Raw genomic sequence first — 10,642 nt, 5'->3', positions numbered from 1 at the left:
ACCTAACACTGTACCTTGTAGGTAGTAAATATCTAATATATATTTGTCTGGGTTGGGAGCAGGAGCATGGTAATGGAAAGGATGCTGGATGTGGAGTCTGAGAATTTGGGTTTAAATTCCAGCTCTGCCACTACTAGCTGTGTGTCCTTGGGCAAGTCACCCTCTTTAGGCTTTAATTTCCTCATCCATAAAATGAGAGGGGTTAGACTACATGGCCTCTAAGGTTCTTTTTGTGGGGGGGGGCCAGAAATAATAATTAATCTTTATTCTTCAATTGTTGAAGCCTGTCCAACTCTGCATGATCCCATGGACTATAGCACACTTGGCTCTTCTAGCCTCCACTATACCTCAAAGTCTGTCCAAGTAAAGATTGGTGGTTTACATGACACTATAGAACCATCTCATCATCAGCTGTCCCCTCTTCTCTTTACCTTCAATCATTCCCAAGATCTAGGTCTTTTCCAGGGAGTCCTGCATTCTCATTTTATTTCCAAAGTATTTAAGCTTCAGCTTCAAAATCTGACCTTCCAATGAAGAATCTGAATTAATGTCTTTTTTTTTTATTTTTGAAGACTATTTTTTTTCATTTTTCAAATGCTTTATTAATTTCTGATTTACATCATTCATTTCCACCAGATTTTCAGTTACAAATTTCCTCCCTGTTTTTCCCCTACCCACTGCCCCAAAATAGCGATCCCACAGGATATCCCCTCCTCCAATCTGCTCTCTCCCATATCTTCTCCCATACTCCCTTCAACTTTTCCAGTAGGGCATGGTGGATCTCTATGCCCCAGTGCCTGTATATCTTATTTCCCAATTACATGAAAAATAGTGTTAATAATAGTATATATATATATATATTTAAACATTTGATTTTAAAACTTTGAATTCCAGATTCATTCCCTTCCTCCCTTGTCACCCACCCTTACTGGGAAGATAAGTAGTTCAGTATAGGTTGTACATGTGTAGCTAATGCAAAACATTAACATAGTAGATATATTGTGAAAGACTGAGTATGTTTCCCTCCTTCCTATCCCACCTCCCACTTGTTCTATTCTCTACTTTGATCCTGTCCCTTTTCAAAAGTGGGTGCTTCCAACTTCCTTCCCCCCCAGCCTGCCCTCCCTTCCATTATCCCCCCTCTTATCCCCTTCCCCCTACTCTTCTGTAGGGTGAGATACACTATTTAGTGTGTATTTCATTCCCTCCCCGAGCCAAATTCAATGAGAATAAGATTGACCCATTCCCTTTTGCCTTCCTATTCTTTCCCTCCATTGTAACCGTTTTCCCTTGCCTCTTCTATATGAGATAGTTTACCCTGTTCTGTCTCTCCCCATCTCTTCTCTGAAGTTCTTTTCTAGAAATCAATCTATGATCCTGATTGAGATTGGGACAGAGGTGCTCTTACTGAACCATTCCAGTGCCCAAGGCTCAAGATGTGACTTGGGCTGCAGTTTACTTAGTGAATTTTTCTTTCTATTAAGAAACACATTTATCTGAGGGACTTCTTATTTAGGACAGTATGTGTGCATGTATATGGGGGGAGAGGGTAGGTATCTCCTAGACTCTCCTGAGTGCTTAATGGTATCTTTCTGCTCCAAAGGCAGAATTAGGAGGAAGAAATCCATTCTTTTGGGTGAACAGTGGAAGGCATACTGCCAGAATGGACTCCTCCCAGGCCCACCCGCTCCCAGGCCCAGAATCCCATCTGCAGATAGAAGTGAAGGACTTTAAATATTATAGATGAAAGCATTTGTCTTTCCTTTTCAATTATACATGTGAAATCATGCAAAAGATTATTATTAGCTCTATCACATGAAAGCATTTTTCTAATGGAATATACTTAATACAATATTTCAACAGTTAGAACCTGAGTTTAAATCCTGGCTCTTCTATTTATGATCTGTGTGACCCTGAGCAAAGCACTGGACCATTTTGGGACTCCGATTCCTCAGGATTGGTAGAAGTGGAGGCTAGTAAGACTGCTACCAGGATTTCCAGCTTCTGCAATTCCTTCCTTCCTTCTGGGCCCTCCTAGCTCAGAGTGAATGTAAATAGTAACTGTTTCTCTTTTGGTCAGCAACCTGACCTGAGGGTCCTCCCCTTCCAGTTTGATTTTTTTTTTTAATTAAAGGGGCCATCCTTTGACTGGATTTTTTTTTTTCTAAAGCAATTGGGGTTAAGTAACATGCTCAAGGTTACACAGCCAGTTGTTTCTGGGTGTGGTGCTAAGTATCTGAGCCTGGATTTGATCCCCAGGTTATCCCGATTCTGGGGCTGGTGCTCTTACTCGCTGAGTCACCTGGCCACCCCCTTTGACTGTATTCTTAAAGAGCCCTATTCACTAAGTGAGAACCTGAAAAGGCCTTAGCCTAACAGGGTGAGGGTCTCCCATTGCATCCTGGGCCATCTCCAGTCTTCCTAATGAATATCTGGTCACTGGACCCAGTCAGCTCTGGAGGAGAAAGTGAGGCTGGTGACCTTGCACAGCCCTGCCTCATTTAAATCCAAGTCAACTGCAAGTCATGTCATCATTTCCCTGATGCCACGGTCCTCTTTGAAAATGAAGGACAGACACAACTGTTGAGGTTTGGGGTTTAGGGGTGCTCGAGACCCCAAAACATCAACATGCCTGGTCCTGCTGAATGAATTCCACTCAAGCCTTCTCTCAGCCAAAGTAAACCAAAGTTTATTAAATACTTGCCACAATGGGTAGTCTCTTAAGGAGTCTAGGCATTTGTGACTCTTGTGTTGGACAAGCGGGCCAGAATAATCTGACACAGCGAGTCTGGGCTAGATTTGAATCTCAGCACCTTCGGGAGGGATGAGGGATCGTACATACAGAAAGATTGTGGGGGGGTTTGTGCCAACTGACTGTTTCCACTTTATGGCCAATGGTGACTCAGAACCTCATGTCATGGGTCCTGAAAGATGACCAACAGCAAGCCCTCCCTCTCCCCCCTTCCTCCTAGGGCCAGGCTGATCTGTGTCTTCACTGCACAGGGCATCGTCCCTAATGCTCCTGCTTGTGTCATTTCCCCAGCCTAGACCGTAAGGTCTCACGGACCCAAGTTCTTAGCTGTCTTGCCCAGGTCTGTGTCCTGAGGCCTTTCCTGATTTCTCTAGGCCACACCAGTTTTTCCATCCCTTAAAAGACATATAGTTAGAAAGGAGCCTGGTGGACCACATAGTCTAACATCATTATACAGAGGGAGAAGCTGGCTTTCCTTAAAAAGACCTGATAATAGCTAACTTTTACATAGCACCCAGCTCTTTGGTATCCCTGGCCCTTAGTAGGTGCTTAATCAGTGTTTATGGATTGCTATTAAAGCTTGTCAAGTGTTTTATAAATATTATCATTTGATCCTGGCAACATCATTATCCCCATTTTACAGATGAGGACACTGAGGCTGAGAGTGGTTAAGCACCTGCCTAGCACACACAGTGAAGAGATTGGGACGTGGGTCTTCCTGCCTCCAAGTCCAAGTCCAGCATTCTTTCTCCTATGCCGCCTGGCTGCCAATATTGCCAAAGCCAAGATTTGAACCTAAGTTCTCCGATTTGAGAGCTGGCTGCTTCTTCTTACTGGGGCAGCCAGGTGGTGCCATAGTACACAGAGTGCCAGGCTGAAAGTCAGGAAGATTTGACTTTATGAGTTCAAATCTGGCCTCAGACACTTAGTAGCTGTGTGACCCTGGGCAAGTCACTTCACCCTTTTTGCCTCAGTTTCCTCATCTGTCAAATGAGCTGGAGAAGGAAATGGAAAACTACTCCAGTATCTTGGCTAAGGAAATCCTAAATGGGGCCACGAAGAGTCAGACATGATTGAACAACAACTCTTTTTTACTAGGCCTGGGATCAAATCCGGCTTCTGACACGTACTTTGATGACAGGTTCAACACTGATCCTTAGTCTTCTCATCTGTAAAATGGACGCAATGACATTGGCACTATATGTTTCGGCCATTATGAAGGAAATGCTTTGCAAACCTTAATGGGCTCCAAGAATGTGTGCTACTGTTATAATTTCACTTCAATCTCTCCTTTCTGTACCACCTCACTCACTGTGCCTTGCAGGATGGTGATCTGTGGCCAGGCCTTGCCCCTTTCCTTGGACTGTGAGTGCAGCAGAGCCTGGAAGGGGTGGTGGGGCAGAAAGAGGTTGGGGTTGGAGAATCTGAGCTTAACTTGGTGCTGTTTCAATGTTATTGGTGGCTTGGATAAAAGCACAGACAGTTTGCTTATTAAATGGGTAGGTGATATCAAGGTGAGAGAGACAGTTAAGACTCTAGATGATAGTCAGAAACAACAAAAAAAGATCTCAGCAGGTGAGAACATTCAACTGAATGCAAGGAGATAAAATAAGATGGAGATATGTGCAAAGTTTTACACCTGGCTTAAAAAAAAATCAATGCCACAAGTATAGGCTGGGTTGTTAAACAGTTGTTTTTTTTTTTTCTGAAAAAGATCTGCTGGTTTTAGTGGGCCACAAGCTCTTTACTTCAGGATCTTGGTGAAAAAGCTAATGCAATTTTGGTCTCTTTTGAGAGGTAGAACTTACAGGACAGATGGACCCTCTTGATTCTGCTCTGGTCAGTCATATCTGGTGCATTGTGTTGAATTTTAGATACCATGATTTAAGAACACTGGTGTGTGTATGTATGTGTGTGTGCATGTCACACATACATGCGCATGAGGGAAATAAGCATTTATTAAATACCTTCTGCATGCCAACTAGGCAATGTGTTAAGCACTTTACAATTATGATTTCATTTGATCTCAACAACTCTGGGAAATAGGTGCTATTGTTATCCCCATTTTAGGGGTAAGGAAACTGAGGCATACAACAAAGATTAAGTTACATGGGCAAGCCACATATTAATAATAATAGTAATAAATACAATAATACTAACAACTATAAGAAATAATAATCACAGCTGATATTTTCATAGTCCCTACAATGTGCCAACTGCTTTATAAATATTATCTCCCTTGACTCCCACCGCAACCCTGTGAGGGGGGCGCTACTAAGATTCTCATTTTTACAGATGGGGAGACTTAGGCAAACAGAAGTTAAGTGACTTGTCCAGGGTCACATAGCCTGAGACCAGATTTGAATTCAGGTCTTCTTGACTCCAGGCCCAGGTTCTAGTCACTGTAATACTTAGCTGTCTGATGAGCTGGAGAGTTTATTTCCAACAAATATTAGTTGAATTGGAGTCAGTTCTCTACAGAGGAAGCAGATCAGTGTTTTTTACTTCCATTATACAGATATGGACAAATGAGGCATACCTTGGGACTTGCCAGCCTTAGTTAACACTATTAATTCCCTTTGCTTTCCTTCACTTTTGGGCATGTTTTGTGCTAAGGCTAAATTTGCTACTGGTCACTGGCCAGCACTCCATACCAGTCCTACCCACGGGTGCTATGTGACTTGGCAACCTTGCTGCCTAGGGGCCTCGACCAGCAGCAGAAGGGACTGCAACTGGCTCACCATGATCATCAGACTTTATTTGGTTCAATCGACCTTAGTTTTCCTCTCTGTAAAATGGAGACATGGGAGTAGGGGTGGGATTAGTTCATTGTCCATGAAGGTCCCTTTCAGTTCTAATGATGTATGAATGGGTTCTAAGAGTGTTTGAGCTCCTTACATTTTGGGATAACAGTCCATAATTGGATTCTATAATTATCTAAAAAATGTGCCCAGCCCTACACTAGGCATTGTGGGAAGTATGGGCATAGTTCCTGCCCTCAGTGAGTTCAGAGTATAGTGGGAAATTTATGACACACACTATTCAATCATGGAATTTGACAAATTGTGTGACTCAGACTTAAAAGTCCCATAATCCTTGAGAGGAGAGACTGAGTGGGGGCAGGGAGGGGGGGGTCTTTCCCTAAAACATGGGAAGTAACCCTGAATGGGTGAAAGATTGAATTATGGACTTTTTTTTAATGTTGTTGCATATTGCAATGTGCAAATGGTTCACCACCTGTTATTCCTCCAAGGACATCCTGCTGGGTCTGCTTTATGGATAGATAGATCTCATTTGTAAAGGGCTCATAGGGTTAGAATTCCAAGTGATTTTAGAGGCCACCTCATTTTACAGATGAGGAAACTGAAGCCCAGAGAGGTTCAAGGTCACAGGAAGTAGAAAAATTAGGATTTGAACTCAGAACCCAAACTTGAACTTCTTTCTGCTGTAGGATACTCATTTTTATTGTCCTTGTTTTCTTTTCTAGGAGAAAGTTTCACTTCAGGGAAATGAAATGACTTAGCCATGAGCAAGTGACAGAGGCGAAGTCAAGCCCAGGCCTCTCCTGATTCCAAGCTGCCAGGGACCAAGCCTGCCCTGGGTGTTTCCAAGCTGTCTGACCTTTACAAGTCTTTGAATGGCTCCAAGCCTCAGTTTCTCCATCTGTAAAGTGGGGAGAATATTCGCCACCGGCGACCTCATGGGTTGTTGCAAGCTTCAGAGCCCTATAGAAATTCAAGTGATCTACTTACCCTTGTACCTTTTGTATTCTGGCAGTTTGCTGATGCACAGAATTCTTGGAAACAGCAGCACCTTTGAAGAAGAGATGCTTGAAGCCACGGTATTGGTGCCTAGCGGCACTATCCCCACTGGAAGGGAATTCTTATGGGATATGATAATTGTTCTATGTTTATTATTGAACTGAGCAAACATAATGGGAAAATTTGTGCCTCATTATGTACAACATCCCAAACCCTTGTTTACACATAGTCTGTAAAATGGGGATATAATAACACCTCAAAGGATTGTTAGGATCAAATCATTTCATGGATTCTTGGCCAGTTGGGTGTTAGGGGTTCATTCCTCTTTCTTCCTCTGCCCCAAGCCAGTCACTGTCTAGCAGGTGACCTGAGAACCTCCTAGGACAAGTAACACTTTCCTGCCAGGCTTTTCTTCTTTTTCCTACCTCCTGACTTGCCTCTGACCCCTAACCACTATTCCCAGAACCCAGAACCCCTGTTCCACTCAGACCCTCAGACTCCTCTTCTCTCAGTGATGGTAGGTCTGGCCCCTCTGGGTCTTCCAGATATGGTTGTCTACACCACTTGATGCCCTGCTTTCTAAGGTCATCTAGGCCTTTCCCTCTGAGCTGCTGATGCACTTCAAGGGTTCCTGGGCCTTGCTGTCTGCCCCAATATTCCATAGACACCTGGGCCTTTTCATATGCCTTACAGTAGAACCTTCCTCTATATGTTACCCCACAATTACAGCGTGAACCCCTTGAGAGTTGAGATAGTCTTGCTTCTTTATCTGTATCCTCAACGCTTAGCACAGAGTAAGTAATTAATACTTTTTTTTATCCTTAAAGGGTATGTAAATACCTTATAATCTTTTGTTTTGGACTTAGGATTTCCTTGGTTCAGGAATGAATGAGACAGGCCTTGTGGGTCACAGGTAGCAGTGAACTCAGATCTTTGTTTCCAAGGCTGGCCCTCTCACCATCCCACTGAGTTGATTTTCTCCATATTCCCCTCCTCCTCTGTCTCCTTGGTGTGGGTGGTGGGTGTTCCCACTCATGCTGCTACGTGTACTTGGGGCAAGATAGGAGCTGTATGGGAGTGCTGTGTCTGATTTTGATGGTGTACCTGAAAGGACATGTTTGTATATCCTTCTAGAGATGCCTTGATTAAGCTGCTTTATCCTGATCCCACCGAGGGGCCCAGGAATTTCTGATATATCACAGAATAGCAAAGCTGGTCTGGACCTGGTAGACCAGCAGTGTGCATGGTGGATAGAGCGCTTCCCTGTTGGAGCAGTGGAAACCTGGGTTCAAATCCTGCCCTAGACACTTACTAGCTGTATCAGAGGCAGGGACATCATTATTCTAAAGCTAGAAGGAGCTTTGGAGGTCATCTAGCCCAACTCTCTCATTTCACAGATGAGGTCAAACAAGGCCTAGGGAGGTTTGACAATGTGATGTCCAGGATGTAGGAAGTCACAAAGCTGGACCACATAAGTAGGATGGGGGGAGGGGGCATGTGGCTCCTAGGCACGACCCTGTTCTCCATCCTCCCTCTTTCATGCCATTCTAGCTAGAAGACAGGGATGTCCTGTGCTCTCCATCACCCCCCAAACATAAAATAGAGATCTCCACACAGTGAATTCCCAAGTCGTAGAATTTGGTCCTCTTTTGGTGAGGTGGAAGAACCCCATCTCCAAGCTGATGAGGTTGGGTCAGCCCAAACTGAGCCTGTGCTAAATTTCTGGTGGTGGGGCACAACAGACCTAATGAGAGAAATCTCTTGGGGATGGAGGGGAGACTGGTCTTGAAGAAGGGGGAGCATTCTTAAGAGACCCTGGGAGGACTCTATATGGTTGCCCCTAACACCTCCATAATATAGTGAGGCAAGATGCAGTATCAGAGCCCGAAAGCCCAGAGTTGGGTATAGGATCTGAGAGCTGCGGGGGACTCGGGGACCCCTGATCCAACTCCCTTTTACAGGTGAGGAGGCTGAATCCCAGGGACGGTCAGTGACGGCCCAAGATATTAGGTGGCAGAGTCAATGTGGGTTCTAACTCAGGTCTCATCAATCAGCGAGTCCTTACCATGTGCACAGAGCTGTACTGAGCCCTGGGGATATTAAAAAAAAAAAGGCAAAAATAAACAAAAGGAGCTGGCATACTAATGGGGGAGACAACTGTAAATCCCTAGATACACACAAGATTTACCCAGAGGAGGGTAAGTTAATCTGAAAGGAAAAGGCGTTAGCAGCTGGGTGGGGGAAGGGACCCCCACCGAAAGGCTTTCTGTGGCACCAAGTTCAGCACTTTCCATAGTGATAGCTCTGGGATGGATCTCTAAAGCCCCCTCGAGCTCTGAATCCTGTGATCCCAAGTCAGAGGCAGGTAATGAGTATGTAGAAATCTCTGATGTCTGAGGACCCAGGTTCAAACGCTGCCTCTGACAACACCTGTGTGACCCTGGGCCCTCCCTGGACCTCAGTTTCCTCTTCTGTAAAATGACGGCTTGGACTAGTGGCTCTGCGCTCCTTGCCAGCTCTCCATCTCTGCTGCTGTGACGGCCCACGCTTTCTCAGAGGTCGGTTTCTGCTCGCTGGAGTCAGTTCTTGGAACTTCCCGAGGGCACAGAAATTCTTGGTCCCGGGAGTTTGCTCCTCCTCGCGGGTTGGCCTGGGGCGGGGGGAGGGGGGGGAAGGGTCAGGCGTGGCCACCCGGCTATTGCATAATGGCCCTATTCTGTTGGGTCCCCGGCTTCTCCCCGGGCTGGCAGGACTGGTGCGAACCTCCCGTGCCTCGGAGAGGAGCGGAGCACAGTCCCCAGCAGCATCCTTCCCCGGGATCAGCTCCGGACCAGTCCTGTCCAGTCCCACCCCCGGGGGAGTCAGCGGCGAGCGCGGACGGGCCGGCAGCATTCCCCCTGCGGCTCAGCCCACTGTCCTGGGTTGACACCATCCGGAAACTGAGCCCGAGCCAGGGGGTGGGGGCAGGGTGGAGGGGCGGAGTCCCAGCTACCCCCGTCTAGGTTAGGGTCTCCTCCCAGCCCCTCTCAGCTTTGCTCTTGACCTTCGCTCCTCCCCCACGCCGGTGTCAGCCGCTCAAACCCCTCCCCGGAGGCAGATGCTCAGAGGAGGCAGGGTCGGGGCGGGGAACCCCCAGCCGCCTCCCGGGCCGGGCGTCGGTGGGGGGCGCACTTCTTTCCCAGGCGGAGGGAGCCCGCGCTGCGCCGAGAGCTTCGCCCTATAAAGCGTGCGGGGCGTCGCGGAGGAGCAGTCAGTCGGCGCAGTCGCCGACGGAGCACGGGGCTCTCTGAGAGGGTTGCGGGGGCTGCTGCCAGAGCGCGGTGACCGGAGCCAGGGAGTCGTCCCCGCTCCCCTCGGGCGGGGAAGGAGGGCCGGGGAGCCAGGCCGGACGGGCGGCGGGGGCTGGGCGGGGAATGGCGAGAGCGCGGCCGGCGCCCTGCCCCGGGGGCGCGAGCGGCTCCGGGGGCGCTCAGTGACAGCGGCCGCCGGCGGGCCTGGGCCCAGCGAGGCGCAGCGGCTCGGGGAGCCGAGGCACCGGGCGAAGGGGAGGGAGGCAGGCGAGGCCCGGCCGGGAGGGGACGGGACACGAGCGGCGCGGCTGGAGCTCCCCCAGCCGGGGGCCGGACCATGCGGAGGAGCGGCGGCGGCGGACGGCCCCCGAGGCCTGGCTGAGCCCCGGTCGCCGGGCGTCCCGCTCCCCCTGCCGGGGCCGCCGCTCCGCCGGCCGCCCGCTCTCTCGCCGCCGCCGCCCAGTCCCGCCCGCGCTCGTTGGGGCCCGAGGGAGGCCGCACACCCCCAGCATGAGCGCCCCCGCCGCCCGGCCGGGGCCCGGGCTCGCAGCCGCCGCTCGTGCGGCCGGGGAGACGCCGCGGCCGGGCCTGGGGGCCCTGCGGGACTGACCGGCCTCCCTCCCGCCCGCCGCCCGCCCTCCGCCGGGCTTCATGCCCCCCGCCCAGCACGCCCAGCATGGAGGTGGTGGGGGACTTCGAGTACAGCAAGAAAGACCTCGTCGGGCACGGAGCCTTCGCCGTGGTCTTCAAAGGCCGGCATCGCAAGGTAGCGGCCGCCGAGCCCCGCTCCCCGCGCGCCGACCCCTTCCCGGCTCGCCTCCCTCCCCCGGGACTTTGTC

At 49.1% G+C, this 10,642-nt stretch overlaps 1 protein-coding gene across 3 annotated transcripts in view; it reads left to right on the top strand.

Moving 5' to 3' along the window:
• Positions 1-10,404: 10,404 nt before the first annotated feature.
• Positions 10,405-10,642, top strand: part of ULK2 (unc-51 like autophagy activating kinase 2) — a 75,304-nt gene continuing 75,066 nt past the window's right edge. For 2 of the 3 annotated variants that reach the window (XM_069089609.1, XM_069089607.1), the window contains exon 1: positions 10,405-10,569. In XM_069089609.1, the coding sequence (XP_068945710.1) occupies positions 10,480-10,569 (90 nt within the window). In that variant the 5' untranslated portion in view covers positions 10,405-10,479. The remainder of the gene's footprint in view (positions 10,570-10,642) is intronic. The other variant, XM_069089608.1, reaches the window with a different exon arrangement.

The sequence above is a fragment of the Petaurus breviceps genome, unplaced genomic scaffold, assembly GCF_028583685.1.
Source record: "Petaurus breviceps papuanus isolate PSGF00001 unplaced genomic scaffold, PetGlider_PUasm1.0 186, whole genome shotgun sequence".
Taxonomy (NCBI): Eukaryota; Metazoa; Chordata; class Mammalia; order Diprotodontia; family Petauridae; genus Petaurus; species Petaurus breviceps.
This window is presented reverse-complemented; position numbering and strand designations above follow the sequence as displayed.